Genomic DNA, 20,351 nt, shown 5'->3' on the forward strand with positions numbered 1-20,351 from the left:
CCCACCCCCACGCACACCAGCCTCTCCCTGCAACAACCCGCCCCACCCTCCATGCTTCCCCTTCCTGCCTGGCAAACTCCTAACCACCCTTCAGACCCAGCCCTGGAAATGCTCACACACATCACAACATGGATAAACCCTAACGGCATTGTGTTAAATTCATCAAGTCAGCCAGTCACAGAAAGACAAATACTGTAGGACTCCATTCGTATGTAGTAACTAGGGGAATCAGAATTCTGGAAACGGAGAACAGATGGGTGGGCGCCAGGAGCTGGGGGAAGGAGGAATGGAAAGTTGGTGTTTGATGGGGACTGAATTTCCGTTTGGAAATATGTAGAAGCTCTGGAAACAGGTGCTGGTGATGGCCACACAACAATGTGAATGTACTTAATGCCACAGCATCCTATGCCTAAAGTGGGCAATTTTATATTACCCGTATTTTACCACAATTTTAAAATTATTTTAAATAATTTTTTTAAAAGAATAAAGATGATCTTTCCATAAACCAATACGGGCTGATTTCTAAGCTCAGAAGAATACCTGTAGCATACTGTTCTCCAGGTAAGCAAGATAGGAGTATATATAAGAAGATATACAGGGACTGAAACATGAAAATAAAAGCCCTGATTCTGAGTCACCCAATCAGAACCCTCTCCAGAGGCAGCAGGCCCCCCTACATTGTCTGTATAACCTGGCTGGGGCCCAGCACGAGGTGCTCTTCTGGGTAGAGCTCGGGCAGCTTGGCAGGACTCATCCCTGAAAAATCAGGTTGAAGACAGAGGTGAGCCAGTGAAGGAGCTTAGTGTATACCTGGAGCATTGGAGAGGAAGAAAGGAGCCCCAGGAGGAAGAGAGATGCATAGGAGGAGGAAGAGGCCCTTCCAGGAGGGTGCATGGATGCATCTGACACATGATTACACTTGAGCTGCAGTGGAGCCAATCAGCCCTGCAGGTGGATCCAGAAAATCCTCCACCAATGGCCTTTCCACCCACCCTGGGCTTTCTGACTCAAGTGACAGCCATTAACAAATGGGGGTTCACTTTGGCCTGCTCAGTATCAGAAATCTTTGGGGTTCATTGCCAACATTTGAAAATTAGGAGATTTTTACCGCCCCCAAATACCCTGGATCTCTGGCTTCTCTCGAAAAATCAAAAGAGGGATGCTGGGGTGGCTCAGCTGGTTAAGGGTTTGCCTTTAGCTCAGGTCATGATCTCAGGGTTCTGGGATCAAGCCCCATGTCGGGACTCCCTGCTCAGTGGAGGGGTGGGGTCTGTTTCTCCCCCTCCCTCAGGCCCCCCACCCCATGCTCTCTCACTCACTCTCTCTCTCAAATATATAAATCTTTAAAAAAGAAAATTCAAAAGATGTAGCCTTCCCACAGGCAATGATTGAGTGTTGGTTCCCCACCCCAGTGGACCCCACTGGCCACCAGCCTCACTCTCCATATCTGCCTGGCCCATGGGGCCTCTGAGTTTGGTATTGAGAGAATCTGCAGGAAGCCGAACATGGCTGGCTTTTCGTCCCACAGTGTTTGAGGGTTGTTAACTATTACTCACCCCACCCTGGGTAGCTGGGGAGGGAGGCTTGGCACTCTGAGCTGAGCTTTGAGAAGTGAGGGGCGGAGGAGTTTGCATCTGTGACTCTTAAAGGGACACCTGCACGGTCCGGAGGACCAGCATTCTCTGCTGCATTTTGGAGAGGTCATTAATTACAGGGGGGCTAACCCCAGCTCCTTGATCCTCACCCCCACTACCAGAGGGTCATTGCTGGTGGAGCGCAAGCTCACCCTTAGAGCAGCCTGAGGAGGAAAATCTGGTCAAAGGCGTGTGCAGATTGGGCACCATTCATCAACTCCTGCCTGCCAGGCAGTGGAGGAGCGCCAGCCGGGGCCGGAGTGCTAGCTGAGGATGGCAGTTTCTCCATCTGCAAACAATAATCGTATCCGCCTCGGGTGGTTGCTGGGAAGGATCTGGGGGGGCCTACAGCCACAGCACACATTCCAGCCATAGCTTTAAAAAAGTATTCATTCTGCCAAGATCTGTCACACTCCTCCTGGGGGCTTGTTCCAACCCAGTATAGGTGCTAAGATTTGTGATGACCCAACAGATGGGGTCCCTGCTCGCATGAAATGCACAGCCCACTTTGTTTTCTTTCCTCCCTGTGGGTATGCTCCTGAGAGCAGCTCCATGCCTGTCCTGTGGCAGAGAGGATGAGGGGAGCCTCGGGGTGCATGGGATTATGCCCTGGAGCCTCCAGGGGCCCCCCCTGGCCTGGCAAGACCGTGCTGCCGGCAAGCAGCTCTGGTTTTCTCATTTCAGATGGCAGAGCAACTAATGACCTTGGCCTATGACAATGGCATCAACCTCTTCGATACTGCAGAAGTCTACGCGGCGGGCAAGTACGTGTCTTTTCTCACCGGGAGGATGCAGTGCAGGCCACGGCTTCCCTGGGAAGAGCCAGAGCTGCTAGTCCTCCCATCCTGGGTCCCAGGTGTCCACAAATGTGCCTCCCACTCTGCCTGCTTTTTCAGATTCTAAATGGCTTTAGAAGGTGCTGTTTTTATGAGGCCAAAATTGCAGAACACTTGGACACCAGCCACTTGCTAAACTCCCCGTGTGTCCACGATGACCACAGTCCCCCTGGTGCCGAAGATGCTGTGCTGGGCCAAAGCCTGATCAAGCTGTGGTCCCAGGCTCTCCTGGACCAGCCCCACAGGTCTGACAGTCTCATGTCCTCACGGTGCAGTGAGGGCTGCAGGGAACGCAGGGCCTCTCGAGCTGCGGAGAGCAGAGTCTGGCCAGCCGAGCGCTGTAGGAAGCACTTCCCATCTTGGCAGTGAACTTCCCTACTCAATTATGTAAAAGCCCTCTTCAGCCAAGGCTGCTGGCTTCAATTTTAAAGACTAGCTGTAATCAAATCATCCACTCTCCTGCATCGGGTTTCCAAAAGTCAGCTTTTGTTTGTGAAGTCATCTGCTGGCTCTCTGTTCGTCCTCCCTCCGGCCCCCCTGCCTGGGGCGAGCCAAGTTCCCATCAGCTGGGTTGGCTGCAGCCTGGCTGGCAGGGGCGCGTGGCCACAGGGCCAGCATCTGCCTGGAAGCCTCTGGGTCATTACCTGAGGCCCAGAGCACTGAGGATCGGGAGCCCAGCTGGGTCTTTTCTCAAGTCTCAACTCAGGATTTGAGGACCTGACAGCCCTGGGGGCCTCCTTGGGATACCCAAATCTTCTCCAGCCCCTTTTGGCAGCCCTTTGCCCCTCCTGATGTACAGCCCCCTCCCTACCCCTCCATATTGGCAGCTTCTTCCCATCAAAGTGAAATGCTTTCCAGACAGATGAACTAAAGCCAGAGGGTCAGAGGTAGAAAAGCCCAATACAAATGCCAGGCTCAGGCCAGCCCCTCACTGGCCTCAGCAGCCCAGGCCATTCCCTGGCCCTGCTTGTGCCTCAGTTTTGCTGCCCATTTGAGAGCGTGCAGGAGGCAGCTCCGGACCATCCCCTCTGGCTCCAGACATACGGGCCCCGCACACTCTGCTCCATAGCAGCCATAGCCTCGCCATCCCTGTCTTCACTTCCCCCTGGTTAGCTAGATACCAGCGCTGGCATATCAAGGCAAGCACACCAGGTACTAGGCAGCCTTGGAGCCTCATGGAGGCCCCTTACCAGCAGCCAAGGACTCAGGGAGTGGCTTCCTGTGGGTCATTGCCCCTGGAGCCCCCTGCCTTCATCCTGCCCTCCTCGCTCCTCCACCAGCCTCTGTGGCTCCGTCTCAGTCCAGCCCAGAGCTGGACATGCCTGCTCACCCCCCATCCATGGCTCGGTGCCAGCAGTAACCCCCAGGGGAAGCCAGGCACCATGTACCAAGGGACAGGCAGGGAGCAGCTCTGGTCCGGGGGCTGCCGGGCAGCTCCAGTGGCCAGTGGGCCAGGCTCTGTGCCTCTTGCTATCCAGAGCACCAAGTGCATATTTTGCTGAGTCCTCTGCTGCTTATGCTGATGCTAATCTGGGCACTTAGCAGAGAGCTGCAGGATTTCTGTGCACCCCACCACCACCCCCCTCGGCAGATGTCAGGCTTACCAAATTCAGGGCCACAGGAATTCATAGCCTCAAGCAACAGGCTTTGGGTAGCTGATTGTCTGTAGCTCCTATCACCCCAGGACCCCTGCTTGCTTTTCTCCCTTCCTCCTTATCCCAATCTTTTGTCCCATAAATGAGGGACCAAGGCAATAAAAGGAGGAGGCCCAGGGCTGAGTGAATTTCTGTACATCTTGACCATAAATGAAGAGCATTCAGAATGTATGCTGAACAGCTTGCAAATTAGAGCCCATTATTTCTGAGTGGATGACTCAGGCGCTTTTATAATTGGAATGTAGCACTGGGTATGGATCATTCGCCGTCTGTTGTTTTTGCTCAGAAACATTTTGCTACAAGCAGAAAGTTCTTAAAAGTTAATCCAGGGCTGCGGTGCCAAGCAAGGCGGGAGCAGCCCACCCATGACCCCGGCTAGGCCGAGTTTGGTGCAGGGCCAGAGTGACGCCAAAAAGAACAGAGAGCAGTCAGCATGGCATCTGTCTCTCTATTGTTCAAGAGCAAGAAACAAGAGACACGCATGTAGCCACACACATACACGCACACACACACCCGTGCACTCTGCTGGAAATCCAGCCCCTGGCCCTGCATACATGTTGATTGTCTCTGAAAAGAGAGGATGCACTTGATGAATAACTTAGCTTTCAAAAAATACACCTCTATGGAAACGTCGCCCACATAACATGGGAAATGGGGTGGTGCTGGCCTCGCCAAACAGGACATCGGCTCCTTCCATCTCTGTGAGAGCCGGAGCCACTTATGCTAAAACAGGCGCCCACAGGGTCACCTCCTTCGGCCACCTGCATGGGGAATGACGGCTGCTTGGTGGGCTCTCTCCTCTTTCTGGAATGAGCTGCCCGAGCCAAGATGAGCATTGTTAACAGCCCAGTGCTCTGGCCCCAGTGGCATTTTCACAGAGGGAACCAAGTGGCAGATTGTCATGGCAGGGCGAGGTTTAATGTCTCTGTCACGCTGTAATGAAATCCCTGTGTGTCGGTCTTTCTTGCAGGGCCGAAGTGGTGTTAGGGAACATCATCAAGAAGAAGGGATGGAGGTAATTACCGTGTTCTCTCTGGGTCGGCGTCCAGGGTGCACGCAGGGAAAAGCCTGCAGAAGGCCAGTCGGAGGGTCAGAGGCACCGCCAGGGGCAGGCGTCCGCTGGGTTCTGGGCACATGCTGGTGTGGGTCCTGTTGCTGTTCCTGCCTGCTTAGAAGTGGAGCTTGCTCAGATCTGGCCTCTTTGGCCCTCAGGCAGCTGGCCAGCCCTTCTACAGCCTGGAAGCCTCAGACTTTTTCTCACTGGCAAGGGGAAGAATATTCTAGAATGGAGGCAGCCCCATGCTCCCTCCAGGGAGATGAAGTATTCACACTGTGGGGGGCTGTGCAGAGGTGGGAAGCTTAGGCTGAGTCACCAAGTGGGGTGCCAAACTCAGCTCTCCAAGACAAGAGGCGTCTCTGCTGGAGAGGGAAGTCAAGTGGAGGTCCTTGTGGGGGCTCCCCCTACATCGCGCTCTGCCTGCTTCGCCCTGACATCCACCTCTGGTCCTGCAGGGATTCGGAGGGCCAGGGTCCTGGGCTGCAGCCTGACTTGCGTTAGGCCAAAACAATCTGGACGTGAAGACTTCCCAGGTGGCCTGGTTGTAAAGCTGAGTGTAGAGCCACTGAGGAGAGGGACAGTCCTTCTCTGGGCTTGGAATCTACCCATCCTCACGGTCCCTGCCTGTCAAGGGACCACTGTCTGACTCCCTGGTAGGTTGAGGGCCTGAGTCTATAGAATACCTGCCGGGCTCAGGGCTGGGCATCACACTCACCAGGGAGTGGCAGCCAATGGTCAAGACAATGGTCTTCACCATAGCCACCCACCAAGTCTCCCCCTGCCCCCAAGCAGCTCAGAAGCCTGAGGCCCCTTGTCACACAGGGTCCCCACCCTCCTTGGGACAGACCAGGCCAGGCGCTTGACTACACTTTGGGACCCCTTGGGGCTCACATGTCTTTATTTTCAGAGGAAGCATTGTTAAAGCTGGGCCCACCCACCCCTGCCCAGAAAGTGCCACTCAGAGGCCCCCGAGGCCACTGGGCACAGAGGACTGACACCTCTCTTCTGATCCCAACAATGTTGTTTGTTTCTCCTCGGCTCTAGTTCATCACAAAACAAACTCCCCCTCACTCTGTAATTCAAGGAAATTGCACATATTACTGAGGGCCCTGATTATGTCGTAGAAGAATACAGGGGGAGGTACATATTAAGTCACCCCCCGGGACATGAAGCTCCTGGGGTACACAGCTTCTGGCTCTGAGGAGCCGTTTCCTGAGCGCCGCCACCCCTCCATGGGAGGAAGGCACTCCCACAGAGGACATTCTCCATCAGATGTGGAGGGGCCACCATCACCCCACCATCCCACCAGCACCAAGCGGCAGTGCTTGCCTCTCCTGGGTTTGTAGCAGGAGACCTGAATCCATTCCTCTCCCTGTGGGGTCTCCATCACACAAACCCCAACTCCCTCACACCCAGGATCCTGCCTCACCCAACTGTCCCTCCCTCAGGGCCACCCGGCTCTCCCAGGGCTAAAAGCCTGTAGGACTGCTGGGCCCCCTCGCCTCTTTCCATCCTCACTGAAGCTCCTCCATGTGCTGCAGCCCTGACTTTCGACCTCCCAGGAGCGTCCTCCTGCACCTGCTTCTTCCCTGACAAAACCCACGGGAGCAGGGACAGCGCCTTCCATTCCCCAGGCCAAGTCTACCTAATATCTCCTGCCCTGGGCTCCAGTACACTAGACCTCATCCTCTCCCAGCCCCCACTGCCTGACTTGGGGTGACACAGTGAGTTGGTCACATCTGTGGCTTGTCTCCTGACTCTATGGGGAACCCCAGGACCCTGGACTTGCACACCACCAACATGGAACAATCGAGAAGTACCTATTTCACATCCCCATGCTCCCAAATGGGAAGGGATTCAGGACCCTCTGTGAAAGCTGAAGACCAGCCCCCCTCCAAGCCACGTCCAGTCACACCCCTTCTCTTCTGTTCTGCAGACGGTCCAGCCTGGTCATCACCACCAAGATCTTCTGGGGAGGAAAGTAAGTGCCCTGGCAGGCGATGTTCCCCGGCGGGGCCAGGTCCAGAAGCCAAAACCCCTGATTTGGGAGGCTCCTGGAGGGGGGCTGGGGGAGTTGTGTGCAGCCATCTGCCCTGGCTGGTGCCCATCCGTGTTGACATCACGTTCCAGAAAAGCAGCTTTGGCTGAGTGTCCTTTTACTCAAACTTTGGTTGATTTTTATTTTTACTTCTGTGGGTCTGTGATTTTTTTTCTGATTACAAAGGTAACATTCTAGAAATTCTAGAAAACACAGGAAATTCATGAACTGTCTACAGCACTCCACCCTCCCTGGCCATCCCTGCCAGTTTCTAGGGGTCCAGCCCCACATTCTCTCCAAGGCTGGAAAAACCAGCTTCATAGGAATTGTAAATACAATTCGTTCTTAATTTAAAAAAAAAAAAAAATCCAAGGGAAACAGAAGAACAAACTGAAATGCAGACCCCACCACCACCACCACCACCCTCCTCCCCCAGGACAGCCAGGCAGCAGCGACCCTCCTCCCAGCCTGCATGAGCATATCCCCATAGCCTTGTGGTTTATCCCAAGTGGAATCAGACCGCACGTGACATGCACTGACCTATTTTTTTTTTTTTTTTTTGCCTAACATCGAATCATAAACATTTTCCCCCAAAACCGCTTACAACATCACACACACTGTCATCCTGTTTTTCAGAGCGGAGACCGAGAGGGGCCTTTCCAGGAAGCACATAATAGAAGGTGAGGGGGGCGCTTTGGCCCCACATGGCCCCCCAAACCCACAGCATCCTCCTGCAGATGCACAAGTGAAGAAGGCCAAGGTCTCCCACCCCACCGCCGATGCACGTGGGGCCTAAGCCTACAGACACCCCATGCTCTGGTCCCACCCTCTCCCTCACCCAGGCTCCGAGGCATGAGAGCAGGGCCCCTGACACCCTCAGATGGGCAGCGTTGTCTCGGGGAAGACAGGACAGGCCGGGGCTGCAACCCTGTGCCGACTGGTGATCCTGAGAGGGGACATATCACCTCCCCAAGCCCCTGTGGCCACATCTGTAAAATGGGTGTGGGAAGAGTGTCCACCTCGGGGGGCTTTGGGGAACCGGGAAGAACCCCGGGGTGGAGGATGCATGTCAGACACAGCGGGGGGCTCCTCTCACAGGAATGGAGAGAGAGGAGGGAGGTCGAGTAGGTGGTCTGGTTTATCCCACGGTTGCATTGTCTTCCTGCTTTTTCCATCTTTGCTCATTGTCATCAAGGTAATACAATCGCTCCTCTATTTTTTTTTAAGATTTTATTTATTCATGAGAGACACACAGAGAGAGGCAAAGACAGAGGGAGAAGCAGGCTCCCTGTGGGGAGCCCGATGTGGGACTCGATCCCAGAACCCGGGATCACCCCCTGAGCCAAAGGGAGACGCCCAACTGCTGAGCCACCCAGGTGCCCCTACACTCGCTCCTTTAAAAATCCAATGAGAAAGGGGTTCTGGTCCCCAGATGCCCACACCGGGCCCCAGCACTTGGCTCAGCAATTCTGCTCTGACCCATTGCTGCGTGACTTGTGCCTTTGGCTTAGGGACGTGGATGCAGCCCCCCATCACCTCAGGGCCACCAGGGGGCCTAGGAAGTCACCTCTCCATTCAGTCACAGAGCATTGGGCCTAGAGAACCGACCGCCACCCACTTGGGGGTGTGCCCACGTCAGTCCTCCCTTCACCTCGGGTGGCCTGTGCCCGCATGTGTCCCACACCGCCCCACAGCTCCCGGCACCATGGGCCTCGTGTCTCTCTCTCCTCTTGCTCCCTGAGCCCCCTGTGCCCGGGAAGGTCTGTGAAGATGCTGACGGCCCCTTCTGACTCCTCCCTGCAGGTCTCAAGGCCTCCCTGGAGCGGCTGCAGCTGGAGTACGTGGACGTGGTGTTTGCCAACCGCCCGGACCCCAACACGCCCATGGAAGGTAGGTTGTCTCTGGCTGCTGCCACCACCGGGACCCTGCGGGGACACCCCGGGCCACAGGGCACCGGCGGGTGGTAGGGGCAGGGGTGGGGGCGGGCTCTGACGGCCCGCAGCACCCGCAGGTGCGCCCCGACACCTCCAGGCTGACCGCCCCCCACCCCTGCCCGGTTCCACGCCTGCCCTCCTGGGTTTAGAACTGTGTGGAATGTTCTCTCCTCTCAGCTGTTAATATTTTGTAGCTACATGAAGTCACTATACGATGGCTGTTTGCAACTGCTGTGTTCCTTTCAATCACATTCCCGCCCTGTGTTCTGAGGGGAGGTTTCAGGGGCCTTTTGCTCTGGGGGATAAACGGTTACTCAGAGGAGAAAAAACAACGCGAGGGGCTTTGGAAAGCAGTTTTTGGTTTCTTTGGCGCTTATTTATTCTCCCCTTCCCTGCGATCTCTGCCCCCACCCCCAACCCCTCTGCAACTTCCCGCTCCAGACTTCTCATTTGTGCTTTGCTGCTTCAGGGATTTGGAAAATTAAGTTGTGTTCAAGTTATTTTTTTCTTCATTTGTCTATATATATGTGTATATATATATATATGCATATACATATATATATACACCGTGCACACATGTGTGTATATATATGTGTATGCGGTGTGTGTGGTTGGATTGGTGTTTTTTGTTGTTTTTGGTTTTTTGGGTTTTTTTTAACCAAACAAATATTCTGTGAAGGAGATTTGTGCCTCAACCCCCATGCCCTGTGTCATACCGTGCCTCTCCGTGTTCCCACAGCTATAAACTCTGGTCTCTTTAAATCTTTCTTTATCACCAGGGGACCCATTTAGTTCCTCCAAGTCAAGGACATTCATCATAGAAGGTACACAGTACCCTTAGCCCGACAATTGACTTCTGTGTCCAAGCTGCATTTTATGAGACGGTGGTTTTATTTACACCACTCTCTTTCCCCCAAGACAAACTTCTCCATAAAATGCATAAAGGAAAAATAAGTGCCCTATGAGAACATATTGCAAGTGAAGGAAAAAGCCAAGCGGTGTGGAGCCCCCACCCGCGCCCCCCTGCCTGGCCCGTGCTGTCATTTCATCCTCCCCACCCCCGACCCCCACCCCCTGTGCATGACCCACGCGCCCCTCCCCTGCCTGGCACTGCGGTGGTTATCCTCGGGGCCGGCTGTCTGTCTGCCAGGGCTCCTCTTGATCTGCGGATGCTGCCATCAGCGCCTGAAACCTTGACCCTGGATGGTCTGGGAGAGGGTTGGGGAGATCAGGGACCCCAGAACACGTGGCTTCCAACAAGTCTTAGCTTGATAGGTCACATTTGCTAAGCTCCTGCCTCAGGCAGAAGCAACACACACGGGTGGGCAAGCTGCCCACTCACAGCATGCTGGCTCTACCGTGAACATTGGGGCTGTGTGTGGGGTGCTCATGTTCCCTGGACAGGACCGGCCACCTGCCACTCTCATCCCGTGCTGTACAGCCTCGGCTCTGCCCACCCCTAAGCTAAGGGCCTCCCCAGGACCCCACACCCAGGCCAGGCCATGGCCTCCCTGGGAGCTAGGCTGTGACCCACAATGGAAGGGCTCCTGTCTGCCAACTGGCACTGCCACCTGACCCCTCCCATGTATTATTTGTGACCAGGGGATAGGTACTGTGGGTTCTGGCAGCAGCTATAAGGATTTGGTCCTGCTTCTGTTCCACAGCATTAAATATTGAGGTGGAGGACAGTTTCCCTAATTATCCCTGTGTCTAGGGCCACTGACATGGGCTGGGGCAGAAGCACAGAGCGCTGTGTGTGGGCTGCACACCCAGCCAGCCACTGCCTGGAACCCCTTCTCTCTCAGGCCAGCTGCAGGCTCTTGTGAGCTCGTGCCCCGGTGGCCTCTCCTCCCTGCATGGAAGGGGCAGTGTAGTGCATCATGTCCTGGCCCTCATTTCCCCCATGAGGAGAGGAAGCCAGGCTGGCGAATGGGGGTGTCCTCCACTTCCCTCTCTGGCATGTGGGCCTAAGCCTTGGCTGAAAAGAATCAGTGGTTATGCTGCATGGTCACGGGGGGTGGGGGTGGGGGGCTGAGAGTGTTTCTAAAGAACGTGATGAGGACAGCTGGCCGGAAGCCTGAGCTTGGGCTTGGGTGTGGGCAGATCTTTTCCTGGGACCCTCGACCCTTCCCACAGGGGTGGTTCTCCTTCGCACTGAATGGTGTTGACAGTCCAACCTGGCCAGAGGTCGGGGCCGGGGTTCCAGCTTCCCCGCCACCCGCCTCCCGAGGACGGGCACAAAGGAGCCTAGTCCCTGATCTTGGAAGGAAGGAGAGGGCAGGATTGGCCTGCAGGCCTGGAAGCCCAGGCGTGGTTTTGCAGGGGTCCTAGGCAAACCCACTGAAAGAGGGGACCTTGGCCAAAGGAGCGCTCAGGGAACCTAGGAGGGGTGACCCCCCCAAAAAACAGAGGTGCTGCCCTCTGTGGGAGAAAGTGCCGGAGGGCCTGTGCCTTCCTAGGGGAAGCTTTGGGAACAGGGCCTGCCTTCTCCTTTCTTCCTCTCCTACCCCCTGCCCGTCTTCCAGGACCCCAGCCCCCCACCCCATCTCAGCAGCAGATGAGGAGCAAGCCACCTGGGAATAGATGGGACTTCCAGGGGTCAAGGTTGCTGCTTCGTTTTTAGAGACACCTGTTCTTCGGCCCTACTTCCTGCCCTGGCTTTGGCAGCGGGACTTGCAAGCACTGTATGGGATCAGGGAGGCATCTGAGGGGACAGCCCTTCTCCCCACAAAGCTAAGAGACGTTTGAGATTTTTAAATTTGAGGCCAAGTCTGTTTTCAAAAACCACTACATCCCCGTGGACTGAAGCAGCCTGGCATGGGAGCAGTAGGAAGACTGTCACTGGCGGATTTTTATTTCTCCAAAATTTTTTTGAGTCCTGGGAAGAATTTGTGATGCAGCCGGGGTGAGGGTCCCTTGCCTGCCACTGGGTTGGTTTGAGAATCCAGGGCAGATACAACAAACAGGGCTTTCTGTGTCTACTTCTGGCTCTTGGAGGATGCGAGGTGAGCGCCATGCTATAGCCCCTGCCTCTGGGAGCATCCAGGGTACCCCCACCAGCCCTTTATCCTGGAAGATGCCCTGTGACCGCTCTGTTCAATGTTCTAGATCGATGCAGGAAACTAAAACAGGCAACAACTTGTGTTTACACAGTTGCCTTTTCCCAATCGGATTCTTCCCCAAACTAGAGAGTCCACCCATTTAAGAGTCTAAAACCACGTTCTCTGATCTCACCTTTTTCCCCCCTCCTTTCTCCAATCTGCCATAGAAAGGCCACAGTCCATCTAGTACCCATTTTTCAAAGATCCCAAAGGACTTGTTACTCTTTGGGGAAGTTATTTTCAAGACCAGCTTCTTGGCTCATGGTTCGCTTTTTCCTGTGGTCCCTGAAAGCCCTTGCCACACCCGACTTTGGAGAGGAAGTACACTGCTTGCAAGACATCTTCGCAGCTCCCCCCTCCTCCCGGTGCCCCACCTGTATTTGCAGAATATCCCCAGGTTGTGCCCCAGGCCCCCCGGTCACCACACCCCCGACCTGCAGTTTCTGCTTCTCTCCTGACAGAGACCGTGCGCGCCATGACCCACGTCATTAACCAGGGGATGGCCATGTACTGGGGCACGTCGCGCTGGAGCTCCATGGAGATCATGGTAGGGTGACCTCACCGAGTATGTGTGTCCTGGGGCGTAGTCTCCCTAAACCCTTCTAGGAATGAACACCTGGACTCTGGCAGATTCGGTGTCCCTGAACCCAGTGGCACAGATAACTAGGTACTAAGCGAGGGACAATATGGTGATATGTGGCAGCTACATCTGTAGGCGAGGCTTTTAACCTTGAATCCCAGCACTGTGTGGCCCTGGGAAGATGGTTTAACCTCTCTGAGCCTTGGTTTCCCCACCTGTGAAACAAAACTGCTAGGATGACCTAGCCCCCCGACCAGGAAGTTGTTCTGAGGACTATCTGGGAGAACAGGTGTGAAGCTCTTAGCAGAGGAGCTCAGCTTGCGCTCAGCAACAGTAACAGTGCAAGTCACTTGCACCGAGCTTTTGCGACCCTCCAGTTGCCCTTAGATTTGAGGGCTCCTGTGGACCAACTCCCATTTAATTCTCACAGCACCCTACAAGGTGAGTGTTGCTGTCGTCCTGTTTTTCAGATATGGATGTTGAGGCACAGAGAGGTTAAGTAACACACCTAAGGTCACACAGCTCATACTGAGGTCCATCCTCAAGCTGTACAGAACGTGAGCCGCTGCCAGGAACCCGGCTTCCATCTCATAGTCTGTGATGTTTTCCCTCACCCTCACTTTCAGGGAAGCAGCCCCTCCTTTGTCACTTCCCTCCAGGAAGCCATAGAGACAGAGGGCTGCAGATGTTTCTCCATATTTCTGGGTGTCCCACAAGAGTCAGCAGGGTGGTGCTGTGCTCAGAGGCAGGCAACTGGGAGCCCAGGGGGTTGGAGAGCAGAGGCCTGGGGACCAGGTCTTCCCAGGACTATCTCCAAGGCTGACCTGCCACCCCTGCTTCCAAGCCTCCCCCCAGAATTCCCCACACCCCGGTGTCCTTGGGAGGGGGTTTCTCCTCTAATGAGTCCTGGATTTCTGCTTCATCAAAAAAAATCAAGCAGAATTTTCAACTTCAACACAATTCTGGAAGCCTGTGATTTTAATCAGCCTTTGGCATTTGCAGCATTAATGAGCATTTGGCATTTTTCTTAGGCTGCCTGGAGCCAGCACAGGGCTCACTGAGGTGTCAGTGTCTTATCCCCATTTTACAGATGCAGTAGCTGAGTCTCACACCAAAGGAGAAAGGGCCTCTTGGGCTGGCAGGCAGGGCTTCACCAGGAGTCCATCTGGAGACACCGGCCCTGGCTCACACCCATGTGGTGGGAGTGGAGGGAGAGTCTGCAGAGTCCAGGCCTTGAGTTTCAATTCCCAGAAATGGGCTGATGCTGGCCACTCTCCCCTCCTGACCTTGCATTTCCTGCCACTGCCACCATCCTCCCAGGGCTGGAGCCCTGGAATAATGATCATGATAAAAACAGGGCCTGCACTGTCCTGAAGGCTGTGAACAGCGCTGGCTCACTGATCTCACAGATGGAGATACTGAGGCAGAGAGGGGCAAGCTCCTTGCCCAAGGCACCCCAGCCAACAAGTGCCCAAACCCAAGGCTCACTACTGGGTTATGCATTCCCCCATGCCTTCAGCTGTAGAGCATCCCCCCTTTGCCGGCAGAGGTGGGCGGGGGGGAGAGAAGGTGCGCCAGCTGTTTCCTGTCTCCTGCCCCCTCCTGCGCGGGCAGCCCCGAGACCCCTGACCGACAGGGACCATCCACGGCCCTGTGTGCATCCGTAGGAGGCCTACTCCGTGGCCCGGCAGTTCAACCTCATCCCGCCCATCTGCGAGCAGGCCGAGTACCACATGTTCCAGCGGGAGAAGGTGGAGGTACAGCTGCCCGAGCTCTTCCACAAGATAGGTGGGCTGCCCCGCCCCTCCGTGGCCCCGCCCCTCCGTGGCCCCGCCCCTCCGTGGCCCCGCCCCTCCGTGGCCCCGCCCCTCCGTGGCCCCGCCCCTCCGTGGCCCCGCCCCTCCGTGGCCCCGCCCCTCGGCTCGGCCCGCCGTGGCCCCGCCCCTCCGCGCTTGCCCCGCCCTCTCCGTGGCCCGGCCCCGCCCCGCCGCGCTTGCCCCGCCCCTTCCTTGGCCCCGCCCCTCGGCCCTCCCACCCTCGGGCCCCTGGGCCTGACCTCGCCTGGCTTTCCTCCCCCAGGAGTGGGCGCCATGACCTGGTCCCCCCTGGCCTGCGGCATCGTTTCCGGGAAGTACGACAGTGGCATCCCGCCCTACTCCAGAGCCTCCTTGAAGGTGACTGAGCGGCCAGGCCGGGGAGGGTATGGCCGGCCACAGGCAATTCGCACTGAGGGTGCTGCGGGGCCGGATCCAGGGCGTGGGAACCAGGAGCCCTGCTGACCAGATCCCACCTCTGGAAGGGCTGCCGCGGGGAGAAGGCCCTTCCCCTCCCTCGCCACCCCCTGCCCCCCATTCAACCTTCACAACCCCGGGGGGCCCACCGACTCTTCGGGTCGGCGCCTGCCCCGAGGTAGCCCCTCCACCTTCCGCGGCCCATCACTGAGACCTCCGGGCTAGAGGCCGCAGGGCTGCTTCGTTTGTCCATCGGGGGAGGTCTCCTGGGACAAGACAAGACCCCACGCACAGACACACCTCTGGAGGATCCCAAAATGCAGGGCTTGAGGGATGAGGAGCAGGCAGAGAAAGGCCTGCCCAGGTCGGGGCAAATCCCGCACGGGAGCCCCGGGCCTGGTTCAAGGGCAGGATGGCCTGTCCACCCACTCCTGCCCCATCCACAGCAAAGTCAGGGAGTCCCCTGGAAAGCGTTGCAATCCCGTGAGTGGGGGCAGGTGAAACCACAGCTCCCCCAGACCTTTGGGCCAAAGGCCAAAGCATTCGTCGCCAGGCTGCCAGGCTCCTTGCCTGGCTCAGAGGCCCCACAGGCTTGCGCTTTCAGACTAGACGCCCCATGCTTCTGACTGCCCGGGCCTGTTCTGCAGCGGGACACGGTTAGGCAGGGGGGTGGATGCTGCTTTGGCACAAGCCATCAGCCATCTGCATCCAGAGGTCCAGGTGCCCTGCCCTCACCTGTAGGCTGTGCTCTTCACCCTCCACAACCAGGGTTACCAGTGGCTGAAGGACAAAATCCTAAGTGAGGAGGGCCGGCGCCAGCAGGCCAAGCTGAAGGAGCTGCAGGCCATCGCCGAGCGTCTGGGCTGCACACTCCCCCAGCTAGCCATAGGTAACAGGACCTGGGGTGAGGGTGGGGGTGGAGGGGGAAGGATTGAGTACTGGCCCTGGGGCCATGTCAGGAGTCCTTGAGTGCCTGGGCCACTGCCTCCCTTAGCCAGTAGGTAATAGGGCCCCTACATTCATGGGGAGACAAGGGTGGGGGGTCATCCCTGAGCACTTGGGCCACCTCTCCCCCTGGACACTGTTAGTACCAGGCCTTTGCCAGGGACATTCTGGGCACCCTCAGCCCCATGGCCCACAGGCTGGATCTCTGTGGCCCAGTTAGGGACAGGGAAGAACCAGGAAGGGCCCCTGCCCTGGGTGTGTCTCCCTCACCTCTGGTTCTACTGCCCCAGCCTGGTGCCTGAGGAATGAGGGAGTGAGCTCTGTGCTCCTGGGTGCTTCCAGTGCAGACCAGCTAATGGAGAACATTGGAGCAATACAGGTGAGTTGGGGGGGGGAGCTGTGCATGTGTCACCCCCAAACCCTTGAACCGAACTCAAGGTCCTAGTCAGTCATTCATCCAGCCCATGTTGTTGGGCACCTACAGTGTGCCAGGCACTGTTGTAAGTGTCCGGGCTACATCAGCGAGCCACCAAAAGCTCTGCTCTGGAAGAGCAGACAGTGAGCTCTGAATGCAAGAAATGAGGAAATTGGAATATGAAGGTGATAAGCACCAGAGCAAGGGCAGGGGAGTTGGTGGGCGCAGAAGGGAGGTGGTGCCGTGGTCCAGGCTGAAGGGGGTCAGGGGGTAGGCTTGCTGAAAGAATGACATGTAAGCAAAGGCTCCAAGGGTGAGGAGTGGCACCTACAAACCCCTGGAGGAACCGCCAGGAGCAAAGGAGGCGCTGGTGGGCGTGGCCTGGAGCAGAGGGGCGGGGCAGGGGAAGGGGGGACTGTGCCCAGGGTTCTAGGGACTTTGGTGGTTGTTGGGTGAGCAGGAGCCCCCCCCTCCAGAGCAGAGGAGGGCCTGATCCCTCTCCCCCTGGCTGCTGAGTGGAGGAAAGCCTTTAGGGAACAGGAGGAGGGCAAGGAGAAATCTGCAGGGAAGTGACAGCAGGCCCCCTTGGAGAGGGTTGGATCCTGGATGTTCAGGACTGTGAGGCCAACGGGATGGGGACCAGGGTGAGCACAGGAAGAGGCCGCCCACAGGCTTGCGTTACCTGCAAGGGTGGCCTTGCTGTTGGTTGAAGTATGGAAGGCTAGGAAAAGTAGTTTGGGGGTGAAGGTATCAGGGGTCTGGCCCTGGAACCTGTATTTTATGCCTTCTAGACTGTTCTAGAGCATTCTGGAGCTTGAGGCGCAGCGATAAACCCAGGCAGGCTTCCTCTCTGCCCCAGAACTTGTGGAACACAGAAGCAGCCTAGTGCCCACCTGCTTGGGCGAGAGTCTGATGCGATGAGGCAGGCCAGGCCAGCAGTGGCCCGAAGACTGTCACCCAGCCTCCTCCACAGGCCGGGCCAGTCTCAGGGGTGGGATTCTGATTAGCTCCTGTCCTCGCACGCAGGTCCTTCCGAAACTGTCGTCTTCCATTATCCACGAGATTGATAGTATTTTGGGCAATAAACCCTACAGCAAAAAGGACTACAGATCCTAAGAAGCCCCCGGCCGCTTGCCCGGACAGTTTCTCTTTCCCTCCTAGTCTCTCTGTTCGCTCGCTTAAGCCGTTTTGAAGCCAAATCAGGGGTGTGGTTTGCATCAAACAGAAAACATCACGGCAAGATGTCCTCCTCGTGGGGAAAAGATCTCAAAAGTTGCTGCAAGACACCATTCACTGCTTCGCGGGACCGAATTCAGATCCGTGCCGGGGAGGCCGCGTTGATGGGGCAGGATGTTGGAGCGGTCCCGCCCGAGCCCACCTACAGCCTCTACTCCCCCTCCAAGAAGAAAGCACCCCAGCTGCTCCCAGCCTCCGCCTTTCCCAGAGATGCCTCCAGGCCGGGCCTGTGTCCTGGGGGCAGCAGGGCTGGCCTCTCATCTGCTGAGAACCCCCACTTGGTATTGGGGGTGGGAAAGAGGAAACCAGGGCTGGCCCTTCCTGTGGCCCCCTCTGCTGGGGCACTGGATGTTGGGCAGGGCCTCCCCAGTGGGGTCCCCCTCCACTTCCCTCTTGTCAAGGGCTCCCAGGATTTTACGATGGGCCTGACCTCAGATTCATTCTGCACCTTCTTCAGCACCACCACCTGCCCCAGCGGGTCTCTCTGGGGCCTTCCGTGCTGTCCCTTGACCCCCACCCCCACCCTTACTGGCAGGGGCAGAGATCCAGGGGGATTCACTATCAGTTTGGGGCCCACGGGAATTTTGGGGGTCTGAGTTCATCACCCTGCCAGCTGCCTCCCTGCACACAGTTGATGAGCCCCGTGCCCAGAGCAGCCCCAAGCCCACAGGAGGGGTCTGAGGAGCTGGCTCCAGCCCAGGTCTCTCCAGGGCCCCACTGTCCTCCTTGCCAGGGGCTCTGTCCTTACCCCAGAAGGCCTTGAGGTCGCGCATCCGTAGCTAGACACTGGGTTTGACCACATGCAGGGCAGCCCACTCTGCTCTGCCTGGGTTGTGGCCCTCAAGGATGCAGAGAGGCCACCCTTAGGCCCTTTCAGTGAGGGTGGGTCCCTAGGGCTTTGTGTGCTGCATGCCCAGGGACTAGGGGGCCTGAACATCTAGCAGTGGCCCCCACAATCAAGGAAAAGACCCCAGGAGCCTCTCCCTGGAGCAGTGCCTTCTTCAAGGCCTCAGATCAGGTTGGGGCAAGGCACCCCATGGTAGGGTGCCAAGTCAGGGTGCCCGGAGCTTGTCCCCCAGGCAGACAGGCAACAGTACCACCCCCGGCTCTCTGCACACCCTGTGAAGAGGCCAGGATGGCTGGACTTAGGCATTCCCTCCCGGCCTAGAACAGATTGAGGAAGGACATACAGAACTGTCAGCCCCCGCCCCAGAAACATGGGGGAGGGGCCTATAGCCAGGAGTCCCGGCCCCCGGGGTCCTGAGGTATGGGCCTCTGCTGGCGGTGGGGGCAGGAGCCAGGAGCCCACTCTGAAGGACGCCTACGTGCCTCCAGTCCAGGTGGTCTGGGCGGACAGCGCTGGCCACCCACACCTGATGCACCCCCACCCCCATCCCCACCCTCACTGCAGCAGGCAAGCCAGTCCTGCTTCGCCCTTCAAAGAAGCTGCTGTTGGAGGGGCTCCTCCCTGCCGTTCCCAGAGGGCCTGCTGGCCAGTGCTAGCTGGGCCGAGGCCTGAGGTAGGGAGGCAGACAATTTCCATTCCTGACATTTGTGCTGACCCTGGAGTTTAGAACCTTCCCCCTTTCTCCCACACCAGGCCCCTGGGCATCACCTCCACCAAATCCACAAGCTGCAGGTTGCAGGGGTGGGGAGGAAGTGAGCCTACCCCAGCAGGGCCCCTCCACTCCAGCTGTGGCCACCCCCCACCACCACTCGGGCCAGGCAGCCCCAGCTGAACAGAGGGACCAGATGGCCCACCCTCCACCGGGGAGAGTGATAGCTGGCGGGGTTGGGGGTGCTCACACTGCTGCCCCTAGCTTGCCCACTGCCGAGAGATAGAGCAGGGCTGGCAGTGGGGCCCTCTCACCAGGAGCCGCAGCTGGGAAGGCCAGGCATGTTGGCCACATGTTGGCCAAACACGAGACAAGGGCCCTCAAAGCTGAGCTGGGCCGAGGCCGAAATGCCTGTTGCCGGGACCCAAGCAGCTTCCCAGCCTGGGGCGCCGTCCACAGCCTGGGCCCAAGGTGTCCTAGTTTTTCCACAGCCGCTAGCAGGGAGGACAGGGCTCAGCCCCCTGGGGGAGCACCCCAGGACTTAGAAGGGGGCTGGTGTGGGGGGAGGGGGTCAGGCGGGCCCAAGGGCAGCCGGAGTCTGGAAATAGGAGGCAAGCCCTGGAGGAGCGGCCATGCCCCAGCGCGGGTCAAGGGCCAGCTGGCCTGACGCCCCCCCCCCCCAGTCGAGAGCAGGCCCTCGGAGCCCCAGCGGCCGCCCGCCCGCCAGCCTCTGGCCCTCCCGTCGAGGCAGAGTGTGCTCCTGGGGAGCCCTCTGGGTGTGCCCAACACAGGACAGAGGCCTGGGCTGGGGGCTGCGGGCCAGGGGGGCTCGGTCTCCCTTGCAGACGCTCGGAGCCCCCACCATCTCTCATCCCAAATCCAGTGCGAATCCGAGGTCCCGAGGAATGACAGAGGGGCTCACTCCGTCTTCTGTCCCCCTCCTGTCGTGTAAATAATGCGCTTTTCTTCTCTCCCCTTTTTTTTAACGACCGACCGTGGCTCCTCAGCTAACTGCACTCCCTACCATAGGCAGAGACTGCCTTCCGCCCCGCGCTCCCAGGACACCCAGCCGAGATTCAGCCACCGTATTTATGGAATGATAAATAAAACCCCAGCCTGTCGGGGGTCTGCGG

The 20,351-nt window shown here is 57.5% G+C and overlaps 1 protein-coding gene across 6 annotated transcripts in view; it reads left to right on the top strand.

The window, feature by feature from the left end:
• KCNAB2 (potassium voltage-gated channel subfamily A regulatory beta subunit 2) overlaps nucleotides 1-20,344 on the top strand; it is an 84,348-nt gene extending 64,004 nt beyond the window's left edge. For 2 of the 6 annotated variants that reach the window (XM_041773124.1, XM_041773125.1), the window contains 12 exons: nucleotides 2,319-2,398; nucleotides 5,096-5,140; nucleotides 7,119-7,163; nucleotides 7,857-7,900; nucleotides 9,024-9,110; nucleotides 9,934-9,978; nucleotides 12,717-12,802; nucleotides 14,503-14,623; nucleotides 14,915-15,009; nucleotides 15,835-15,955; nucleotides 16,302-16,390; nucleotides 17,652-20,344. In XM_041773124.1, coding sequence (XP_041629058.1) covers nucleotides 2,319-2,398; nucleotides 5,096-5,140; nucleotides 7,119-7,163; nucleotides 7,857-7,900; nucleotides 9,024-9,110; nucleotides 9,934-9,978; nucleotides 12,717-12,802; nucleotides 14,503-14,623; nucleotides 14,915-15,009; nucleotides 15,835-15,955; nucleotides 16,302-16,390; nucleotides 17,652-17,930 — 1,137 coding nt within the window. In that variant the 3' untranslated portion in view covers nucleotides 17,931-20,344. Of the gene's footprint in view, nucleotides 1-2,318; nucleotides 2,399-5,095; nucleotides 5,141-7,118; nucleotides 7,164-7,856; nucleotides 7,901-9,023; nucleotides 9,111-9,933; nucleotides 9,979-12,716; nucleotides 12,803-14,502; nucleotides 14,624-14,914; nucleotides 15,010-15,834; nucleotides 15,956-16,301; nucleotides 16,391-17,452 lie in introns of all 6 variants that reach the window. The other 4 variants (XM_041773128.1, XM_041773129.1, XM_041773127.1 and 1 more) reach the window with 3 other exon arrangements.
• The last annotated feature ends 7 nt before the right edge of the window (nucleotides 20,345-20,351 follow it).

Source organism: Vulpes lagopus, chromosome 10, assembly GCF_018345385.1.
Source record: "Vulpes lagopus strain Blue_001 chromosome 10, ASM1834538v1, whole genome shotgun sequence".
In the NCBI taxonomy this organism is placed as follows: domain Eukaryota; kingdom Metazoa; phylum Chordata; class Mammalia; order Carnivora; family Canidae; genus Vulpes; species Vulpes lagopus.